The following is an 11705-nucleotide window of genomic DNA, read 5'->3' on the forward strand; positions in this document are numbered from 1 at the left end:
TATATATATATATATTTAAAAAAATAATTTAAATTATTAATAGTTTTGCCTTTTAAATGTATTTACATTTTTAGTTTACATATAAGTTAATTTTTCATTTTTGCTTTCAAATTTATTTAAAAGTATGTATTATTTGAAATAAACTGTTTTTATGTCTGCTTTTAAAATTTATTTAAATGTTTAACTTACATTTTTTACTACATTTAAATTGTTATTTTTATTTCTAAAACAGAGACAGTGATAGCTATTATTATACTTGAGCAATTAAATAATATGTCATGAATATTTTAATAGTAATAATTTAGATTAAAATGCCAGTGTTAAGCATTTCTGTAACACATTCTACCTGAGAATTAATGGCTGTTGTGTAACATTTTTTGCTCATTAATCTAAGAAAGCAACATCTAGAACACGTTATACACTGTTTACCAGTCAGGACTTCACTTTTACCGTGTTCAGTGCATGTTAGCGTGAGCATCTGTCATTAGAGCCTTGTTTGTTGTTGTAATGTGCAAGCTTAACCAGTCTCCACTCCTGTGTAATCAGACATGCCCAGACACAATATGGAAACGCAGAAGAGTCAATGGGATCCGGTCCAGAGATCGCCGTGGATCGTGAGAGTGGAGCAGAGCCCCGCCTCCTCGGGGGCGGAGTCAGACACCGAGGGCAGCAGCACAGAGAGCGAACGGGTAAATACACGCTTTCCTCTCATAACCAGTGCTGTGGATCAGCCGCACTCATCTCTCCTTCTGTGCTTAACCAGCATCGGGTCAAACAAGGAGGCGGAGTCTCGCTGACATCACCGTCAATGCTGCAGCAGCGAATCACGGAGCTCGACCAGCAGAGGGAGGAGCTAAAGATTGAGGTGAGTTTCCTTAAGGAAAACTAAAACTGATGAAAAATATGACGCTGCCGACATCATTAAACACTAACTGTGACTATATTAACATGCAATATCGTTGACGAAAATAGACGAGACTAAAATGTAGTTTATAAGCAAAAAATTATCTGTATCCACAATTTCTTTAGATTTTCTTTAATAAAAAAGAAGAGAAAAACCCTAGACTGCTGTGATTATTTATGATTGGGTTGCCAGATGTGTTTAAATCCCCTAATCATAGTCTCTCTTAAAAAACACGTTTTTTGCCCAAAAAATTATCTACACTACCAGTCAAAAGTTTTTGAACAGTAGGATTTTTAATGTTTAAAGAATTCTCTGCTCATCAAGCCTGCATTTATTTGATCCAAAATACAGCAAAAACAGTAATACTGTGAAATATTTTTACTATTTAAAATACCTGCTTTCTATTTTAATATCTGTTAAACTGTAATTTATTTCTGTGATGCGCAGCTGTATTTTCAGCATCATTACTCCAGTCTTCAGTGTCACATGATCTTCAGAAATCATTCTAATATGCTGATTTGCTGCTCAAGAAACATTTTTGGTTAATATTATTATCAGTATTTAAAACAGTTGAGTACATTTTTTTTAGGATTCTTTGATGAATGGAAAGATCAGCATTTATCTGAAATAAAAAGCTTTTGTAACGTTTTACACTATACTGTACTTGGAGTCAGTATAATTGTTTTTTTTTTTGGGGGGGGGAACAAATTATAGAAATTAATACTTTTATTCAGCAAGGATGCTTTAAATTGATCAAAAGTGACAGTAAAGACATTTATAATGTTACAAAAGATTTCTGTTTAAGATAAATGCTGTTCTTCTGAACATTCTATTCATCAAACAAACCTGAAAAAATTCTACTCATCTGTTTTCAACATAATAATAATAATAATTTTTTTTTGAGCAACAAATCAGAATATTGGAATGATTTCTGAAGTATCATGTGATTGGAGTAATTATGATAAAAAATCAGCTTTGAAATCACAGGAATAAATTATATTTTAAAATATATTCAAATAGAAAGTAGTTATTTTAAATAGTAAAAATATTTCAAAATTTTACTGCTTTTGCTGTGCTTTGGATCAAATAAATGCAGACTTGGTTAGCAGAAGAGACTTCTTTAAAAAACATTACAAATCTTACTGTTCAAAAACTTTCGACTGGTACTGTATATCCAAAATTTCTTTAGCTTTTCTTCAATAAAAAAGAGGAGAAAAATCCTAGACATCTGTGAGTGTTCATGCTTGGGTTGCCAGATGTGTTTAAATCCTCCAAACATAGTTTCTCTCTTAAAAGGACACATCTTTGCCTTGTGCTTAATTTATCTTCACAATCTGGCAGCCATTAGCACTCACGTTGCAGAAAAAACACTGATGATCTGAAAACATCGGCATGTTTCGTTAAATGAAAAGGTAATTGAGCTGTGTGTGTTTTCTGGTGTGTAACTGCATAAACAATAACATGCATTTTTATGATCCCTCTTGTTTTGGTGAAATAATTAACATTTAGCAGATTCTGCAAGGTGTATGTAAACTTTATGCTTTAAGCAACTGTATGATGGCATGTAAAGAAGTGTTTTGTGGTGCAGCTGCAGCTGGAGGTGGCGCTGCTGCGAGGGGAGCTGCAGGCTGAACAGGAGCGTCTGCGCAGACACACAGAGCAGCTGCAGGAGAAGCACAGGCAGCGCAAGAGCCAGCGCTTGGCCAGCAGACAGAAGGTCTGCCTCTGATCTGTTCACCCTTATGATGCATGATTACTGTAGGGATGCACGATATTATCGAACCGATATCAGAATCGGCCGATAATGGCTTTCAAGGCACAATATGTAATTTTTCGTCGCTAGAGGGCGCGTATTCAAAACAAACAAAGAGACAAAGGCGTAGTTTGATGACGCTGTGACTGAGTGTGGAATCATGGGAGTTGTGGTCTTCATCCACACAGCCGATGCAATCCGACGGGACTCGGGCAGAAATCATGTTCATGGATGAGCTAATGATTTATTAACGTAGTAGAATGAAGCAGGGTGAGGCTGAAAGCCGTCGAAGCGAAACGAGGCGCTGAACGAGCGCGACACACGGCTGGAAAGCAGCGGAGCTTTTATTATGCCACAGTCGAGCGCTTCCGCTGCTTCCGGTCGTGCGTATGTGGGGTAAAGCAGCGGAGCTTTTATTATGCCACAGTCGAGCGCTTCCGCTGCTTCCGGTCGTGCGTATGTGGGGTAAAGCAGCGGAGCTTTTATTATGCCACAGTCGAGCGCTTCCGCTGCTTCCGGTCGTGCGTATGTGGGGTAAAGCAGCGGAGCTTTTATTATGCCACAGTCGAGCGCTTCCGCTGCTTCCGGTCGTGCGTATGTGGGGTAAAGCAGCGGAGCTTTTATTATGCCACAGTCGAGCGCTTCCGCTGCTTCCGGTCGTGCGTATGTGGGGTAAAGCAGCCAGCAGTGTGGCTCATTCTTGAAGCAAAGTTTTGCCTGAATGGTGATTAGATTCACTGCTTTGGATCGCTGCATTTAAACTGAGAATGCAGTACAGAATGCGTCCCGTGTGAGATAGAGTCAACAGTAATAGCACGTGCAGCGGCAGCCTCCCCCGGGTCCTAATGCTCGTTCGGTAACGAGTTTTAATTCCGTAGGTGGCGCTCTTGGCCTACTTTTAATGAAATTAAAGTTAAATACACAAATAACATTTAGACTGTGTTTCTGATTAAATAAAGCGGTAATTGATGTTATAAAATCATGAGTATGTTTTGATTTAAAGGTCAGAAGCTATAGCTTACATGAATAAAAAAAACACAAATATGACACTTGTAAATTAAATAATTTTATATATATGACCCTGGACCACAAAATCAGTCATAAGCGTAAATTATTCTAAATTTAGATTAATGCATCAAAGCTGAATGAATAATCTTTCCATTGATGTATGGTTTGTTAGGGTCGGACAATATTTGGACGAGATACAACTATTTGAAAATCTGGAATCTGAGGGTGCAAAAAAAAATCAAAATATTGAGAAAATCGCCTGCTATTGCTACAAATATACCCCAGCGACTTAAGACTGCTTTTGTGCTCCAGGGTCACAAATACTGATTTATTCATTAATGTGTAATATGTTATATTTTTAAACAAATTATGAGCTCTAAAAGATTTTCAGAATTGTTACAACTCTTTTGCTTTAGACCATCTACAAATGTTAAATCTTAAAATAAAATGTTAAGGTTACTACTGCATCTTTCTGAAAAAAAAAATGCAGCGATTGATATATAGTTTATTTAAAAGAACTTCTTTGTTTATTTAATTCTGACAAATAAGCTCTTGTTAAAAACCAATAAAAATTAAAACTAATTTGCTTATAATTGCCACACAGGAGAGACTTGGTGTCGTTTCCAAGCAAAAGGAAATATATCGGTATCGGCAAAATATCGGCATATATCGGGAAAATCCAATATCGTGCATCCCTGATGATTAGTGTTTGAGCTGAAGACATGCTGTCCTTCAGGAGCGAGTGCAGCTGGAGGAGCAGCGTCTGAAGGTGGAGGAGGTGAAGAAGAGGTGTGAGGAGATGGAGAAACAGATTCCCTCGCAGCCAGAAGACCAGCGAGAGCAGATGCTGCTTCTGCTGCAACAGGTGAACACAAACACTGCTGTTCACAGTTTAACGAGGCAGTCATTAGGTGATTCATTTCGTCTGAAACATTGAGTGGCCTGTCATATGAACCAGTGACAGATGAGAGGAGTGTTGTTTTGAAGTTATCAGTCTCATATACTGTATATATACACTCCCAGTCAAAATTTTTGAACAGTCAGATTTGTAATGTTTTTTAAAGAAGTCTCTTCTGCTCACCAAGCCTGCATTTATTTGATCCAGAGCACAGCAAAAGCAGTAATATTGTGAAATATTTTTACTATTTAAAATAACTACTTTCTATTTGAATATATTTTAAAATGTAAGTTATTCCTGTGATCGAAGCAAAATTTTCAGCATCATTACTCCAGTCTTCAGTGTCACAAGATCCTTCAGAAATCATTCTAATATGCTGCTCTAGAGTAAACAGTAATAGCACGTGCAGCGGCAGCCTCCCCCGGGTCCTAATGCTCGTTCGGTAACGAGTTTTAATTCCGTAGGTGGCGCTCTTGGCCTACTTTTAATGAAATTAAAGTTAAATACACAAATAACATTTAGACTGTGTTTCTGATTAAATAAAGCGGTAATTGATGTTATAAAAACTAATAATAAATTATACTGACTCCAAGCTGTTGAATAGTATAGTGTAAAATGTTACAAAAGCTTTTTATTTCAGATAAATGTTGATCTTTGGATCTTTGTATTCATCAAAGAATCCTGAAAAAATGTACCTAACTGTTTTAAATATTGATGATGATAATAATAATAATCAGAAATGTTTCTCGAGCAGCAAATCAGCATATTAGAATGATTTCTGAAGATCATGTGACACTGAAGACTGGCGTAATGATGCTGAAAATACAGCAGCACATCATAGAAATAAATTACAATTTAACAGATATTCACATAGAAAACAACTATTTTAAATTTTAATAATATTACTGTTTTTACTGTATGTAAAAAATCTTCCCAACCCCAAAATTTTCTGTGTATACATAGAAATGTATTTATATTTTTAATAATAATAATTATGTTTTTAAATCTGCCTTTCAAATTTATTAAAATTTTTTATATTTTATTTTGCTGAAATAAAAGCATGAAAATCTCTATGGACAGATCAGTGCTGCTTGCACTGTCGTGAACGGTGAAAAAAATGTAATAATGAAAACTAATGTAATAATGTGAAGCATCTGTTTGGTTTCCAGGAGAAGGATGTGCTGGAGGTCAAAGTGCGAGCGTTTGAAGACATGGAGTTCCACATTCTGGAGCTGGAGAGTGTAGTGGAAGACGAGCGAGACGGAGAGGACGGAGAAAGAGAAACGATCATCGAAAGAGAGATAACCAGAGTACAGCACACACGCAATGCTTCTCAGGTGAGAGGAAACACTGAACAAACAGTCCAGTTTAACTACTATCATTTACGTGTTTTACACTCCTGTCTAGTAGGATTTGTTGAACGCACTTCACTTTATTTGCTTAAAAGTCTATGTTTATTAGTAAATGAGCACATCACTCTACTTTATATACACACCACTCTACTTTATATACACACATATACACACAGTCGTGAAATTATACTGTAAGTCTGACTTCAAGTGTCAGTTTGTTGCAGAATCTGGAAAATTCTGACTTTCTACTAAATGGAATTTAGTGAGTCTTCATTACACATCATTATTTTCCAAATGGGTCACTCTCATTGGCTGACTCTCATTATGTCATCAGTATGTTATGTAGCACTGAGCGTGAGCAGAAGTATTTCTCACGCTGACACGCCAAACACAGTCACATGATGCAGTAAACAAGCTAATTACATTAAAAACTGAGAGAGAGACAGAAACATTGTCTCATTCTCTCTCTGTGACACACACACACACACACACACACACACACACACACACACACACACACACTCCCCATACAGATATGCACATTGCAGAAAAAATGTGTTTAAAAATTGTGTATGGTCTCTTGTTCTTGTTCCAAGTTACCTTCCTGTCCACTGATTTTTGCCTCTCACAAAAGCCACAAAGCCTTCCAAGAAGACAGTAAAGGCTTATGTTATGCTTGAGCTTTAGTTAGGCTGAAACTTGAAAGTTAAGTTGCACGACATAAATGCAATGTTTAGGTATTATTATTATTATTACTATTATTTTGATTTATGCCTTAGTTTTAGGTTGTAATGTTTACCTTTTTTAGAGTAATGTGAAATTGATTTTTGTATTTTTATTTATTTTTTATTTATATATATATATATATTTTTTTTATGTATATATATATATATGTATGTATTTGCATTTTGAATGTAATTTGGCAATTAAATGCATTAAATGAGTTTAGTTTTCACGGTTATTAATGTATGCAATTTCAGCAATATTAATGTTAATTTTTCTAAAAAGGAAAAAAATTAGTTGTTTATTTTAAGAGACCTATCTAATTTTCTCTTGTTTATTTAGTATTGCTCTTTAATAAAGAAAAATGACTTCTTATCCAATTAATCGATGGAATAATCGGATAGAATACTCGATTACTAAATTAATCGATAGCTGCAACTCTACACAGAATGTTCGTTACCTTGTGGATAAAGATAAGGATGTTTATATTTATAAAAAAAAGTAAATCACAAAAACTGACTTTAGCTGGGTTTTCACAGCCAGGGTCACATTTATTTTACGTATATTACATTTAATATTGTAATATTATACATATTAAATATAATATTGTTTGTGTGCATATACATATATATAATATTTGAATAATATACAACATGATTATAAATAAAACATACACACACACACATACATAAAATAAAATATATATATATATAAACAAGCAGAAATATATTAATATTTCTGAAAAATATAATATATTTCTGCTTGTATTTATATGTTTTTTTATTTTGTGTGTGTGTGTGTTTATATATATACTGTATATATATATATATATATATATGCACACATACATTAAGTCTCTTCTGCTCACCAAGGCTGCATTTATTTTGATCAAAAATACAGTAAAAATTGTGAAATGCTATTACAATTTCAAACAGCTGTTTTCTATGTGAATATCTGTTAAACTGTAATGTATTTCTGTGATGCGCAGCTGTATTTTCAGCATCATTACTCCAGTCTTCAGTGTCACATGATCTTCAGAAATCATTCTAATATGCTGATTTGCTGCTCAAGAAACATTTCTGATTATTATCAATGTTGGAAACAGTTGTGCTGCACAATATTTTTGTGGAAACTGATACATTTTATTTTTCGGGATTCACAGATGAATAGAAAGTTCAAAAGAACAGCATTTATTTGAAATAGAAATCGTTTGTAACAATATAACTGTCTTTACTATCACTTTTGATCAATTGAACACATCTTTTCTTAATTAAACAGTATTAATTTTTTTTATAAAAATTTTGGATATTAATACATAAAATCTTATTTGTTAATAATTATTTTATTTCTTAATTAAAAGTGAAAATAAACTAGCAGCAGGTTGTCCGTGTCACATTATCGTCAGCTGTATGTAGTGTGTAGTGCAGATTGAGTGTAATGTAGTTTAGTCACATTGTGTGCGGATCTCATTGGCTCAGCTGCTCCGGATGACAGATCTCTGACCCTGAGTCTCTCTGAGCGCATTATACCTTCAGTGCCACGCAAACCAGACCAGACCGAAGACCACCGCTCAATGTGTGCGTTTGACCGATCTTGTCTTGCAGGAACGAGTCCAGCAGCTGGAGAAGCAGCTGAAGGAAATGGAAAAAGAAAAGGATAAAGCGTTGAGTTCCCTCAGACAGGAGAGAAAGGAGCTGCTGCACAAGTCTCAGAGGGTAAGACGTCTTCATGCTGCTTCTGTTAGATGTTTACATCGTCTGAAAGCGTGGAAACAGTCCATCATCTTCTGTAGATGAGGCTCGTGTTCCTCCTTCAGTGTGTGTCTGTGGGATTTATTCACCTGTTTTATGGTGCGTCTGAACACCTCAACCAGTGTTAAATAGAACTAAAAATACAAAAAACTTAAATTTACAGATATAAGATTATAAAATATAAAAAATCAGTTAGTTGCAAAGACACATTTTCTACTAAAGTACTAAAATTACAAAATAAAAACTGAATTGACAATACAAACACAACACACAACAAAATGGCTAAAACTTGAACAAATTAAAATGGGAAAAAAAATCTAAAAATTAAAACTAATGCAAAATATTAGTAAGTACTAAGACAAACAAATGTACTAAAACTTTAAAATTAAAATATATTAAAATGAAAGCTAATGCAAAATATTAATAAGTACTAAAACAAATACATTTACTAAAACTTTAACTAAAATTAAAATTAAAATATATTAAAATGAAAATAATGCAAAATATTAATAAGTACTAAAACAAATACATTTACTAAAACTTTAACTAAAATTAAAATTAAAATATATTAAAATGAAAATAATGCAAAATATTAATAAGTACTAAAACAAATACATTTACTAAAACTTTAACTAAAATTAAAATAAAAAATATAAAAATTAAAACTAATGCAAAATATTAATAAGTACTAAAATACTAAAACAAACAAATTTACTAAAACAAACTAAAATTACAATAGAATATATATATATATAAAAATGAAAACTAATGCAAAATATTAATAAGTACTAAGACAAACAAATTTACTAAAGCTTTAACTAAAATTACAATAGAATATATATATATATATATATATATATATATATATTAAAATGAAAACTAATGCAAAATATTAGTAATACTAAAACAGTATAGTAACGATACTAAAATAACACTGTCCTGAGCCAGTGTTGTTATCATAACTAAAACTAAAAATACTAAAATAAAACATTTGCATTAATTGCAATAAATTGAACGTTAACAGAAATAAACAGAATATTACAAAACTTAAACTTTATTTTAGTTATGTAAATTTTCCAATTTGTATTTAGTTTAAGTTGAAGTACTAAAATTACTACAACTAAAACAGAAATAAAAGCAATAAAAATGACTAAAACACACAACAAAATGACTAAAACTTCAACTAAAAATTAGAATAGAAAGACAAAAATAAAAATTATTAATAAATACTAAGATAGTATAGTAATGATAATTAGATCACACTTCTCCTAAGCCAGTGTTATTATCATTAACTAAAGCTAAAAATACTAAACATTTATGTAAATTGAAATGAAACAGAAATTTTATAGAATATAACAACTTATATAAATAAATAATAAAAACTGGAAATGCTAAAATATATAACAAAATAATGCAAAATATAAATACATAATAAAAACTGAAAATACTAAAATATATAACAAAACAATGCAAAATATAATTAAATAAGCAAAACTGAAAATACTGAAATATATAACAAAATAATGCAAAATATAAATAAATAATAAAAACTGGAAATGCTAAAATATATAACAAAACAATTCAAAATATAAATACATAATAAAAACTAAAAATGCTCAAATATATAACAAAACAATGCAAAATATAAATACATAAAAACTAAAAATGCTAAAATATATAACAAAACAATGCAAAATATAAATAAATAATAAAAACTGGAAATACTCAAATATATAACAAAATAATGCAAAATATAAATAAATAATAGTAAAATAATAACTAATATAAAGCGCAAGCCCATGCTAATTTCACTGTATTTTGACTCTAAGTTTGGTGAACTCTGACCTGCGAATGTGAAAACATGTGACCGACAGCAGACTGATGACCTCTTAGCTGAAGTCAAAGACTGCAAAAGAATTGCAGCGTTGCAGTAAAGTGAAGTAGATTGTGTTCTTTGCCATTCTGGATGTGTTATATATTGAGCTGTGTTTTTAAAGCACTGCGAGCGTTGCAGGATCCCTTGCTTTAGTGCTGGAGGCTTTTATCAGCGTTCTGTTACAGTGATTAGAGATACACTCGAGTGCAGGAAAGAATTAGTGATGAAATAAGGAAGAGAAGGAGAGAGAGAGCGAGCGAGACTGATTCTCAGAGAAGCGCCGGAGCAGAACAACAGCAGATACCCTGAGAAAACTCTATTAAATCTCTATTAAATGTTTCTGCTCTGTTAAATCACACTCGTGCTCAGGACAGACGCAGGCATAGGCGGAGGGTGAACCAACTCCAGGGTAAGGCTAAAAGCAGCCAATTGTATTAAACATCATAAACCCGTCTTTATAGGCTAGAACCAGACATGGGTGTCATGTAGGCTAAAAAAATGTTTAATGGGACTGAATTTGTATTTAATGTGATTACAATTTAATTAAAACGTTAGAAATTGATAATTATATAACGTTTCCTTTCCACTGTTATTCAAACAGCGAATAAATTATATATTTCACTATCATTGATCTATCGCGAGTTTAAGCACTCTCAAAAAAACTAAACTATCGTTATAATCGCTGAAGCTGTATACACTGTTAAATTAATCTCTTACTTACATTGTACGTACATCTGCGCTTTGTTGTTTATGATGAGAGAATTCGCAAGAATTCAGTCAGCGAACGCGCGCGCACTCAACAAAACTGATGAGTTTGAACGATGACTCATCTGAACGCTTCTGATTGGCCATTGCATTCCTAAGCTCAGCAGAATTGTGTGTGATTGGTTAAAATGCGCAACGCTGTAAAAACGCCTAAAATGAAATACGGTGCAACATGAGCAGGTCTTAATTTAATGCCGCAATCGACACTGTCTATTCATATTCACTTTGTTAGCAACAGACATAATAGATTTAATTTGTTTGTGCAGGGGCATTTTTGTCCAATTTAGTGGCATTTTTGCCCCAAGTCCCCGTGGCCAGGGGACACACACGCTCCGCCTATGGACGCAGGGAACGAACGTGTGCAGGGCTTTTCACTGGAGACAGACGCGGTTGAGAGCACAGCAGCTGCTAACGGTGTTGAACTGAATTAGGGCTGATTTAGTGTCTGTAGCAGATAAAGACAGTGTGTGTTCCTCGCAGACGATCATGTGTGTGTGAGTCAGAGAGAGGAGGGACGTTTAACTCCGTCATGTTCACACAGCTGCAGAACTGCTCAACTATTCTTACTAGTGCTGTTCTGTCAGGGATCACTAGGACTAGTGCTCATAGTGTCACTAAACGGTGAGTGTGTGTGAGTGTGAGTGAGTGTGTGTGTGTGTTTGTGAGTGTGTGTGT

General features: G+C 33.5%; 1 protein-coding gene across 4 annotated transcripts in view; it reads left to right on the forward strand.

Annotated features, from left to right (window-relative positions):
* The window catches only part of phldb3 (pleckstrin homology-like domain, family B, member 3), a 34112-nt gene that overhangs the window by 6662 nt on the left and 15745 nt on the right, over nt 1-11705 (forward strand). For all 4 annotated transcript variants that reach the window (XM_016466895.1, XM_016466894.1, XM_016466893.1 and 1 more), the window contains 6 exons: nt 547-689; nt 764-865; nt 2493-2621; nt 4402-4530; nt 5733-5900; nt 8243-8353. In XM_016466895.1, the coding sequence (XP_016322381.1) occupies nt 549-689; nt 764-865; nt 2493-2621; nt 4402-4530; nt 5733-5900; nt 8243-8353 (780 nt within the window). In that variant the 5' untranslated portion in view covers nt 547-548. The remainder of the gene's footprint in view (nt 1-546; nt 690-763; nt 866-2492; nt 2622-4401; nt 4531-5732; nt 5901-8242; nt 8354-11705) is intronic.

The sequence above is a fragment of the Sinocyclocheilus anshuiensis genome, unplaced genomic scaffold (assembly GCF_001515605.1).
Source record: "Sinocyclocheilus anshuiensis isolate Anshui unplaced genomic scaffold, SAMN03320099.WGS_v1.1 scaffold480, whole genome shotgun sequence".
Taxonomy (NCBI): domain Eukaryota; kingdom Metazoa; phylum Chordata; class Actinopteri; order Cypriniformes; family Cyprinidae; genus Sinocyclocheilus; species Sinocyclocheilus anshuiensis.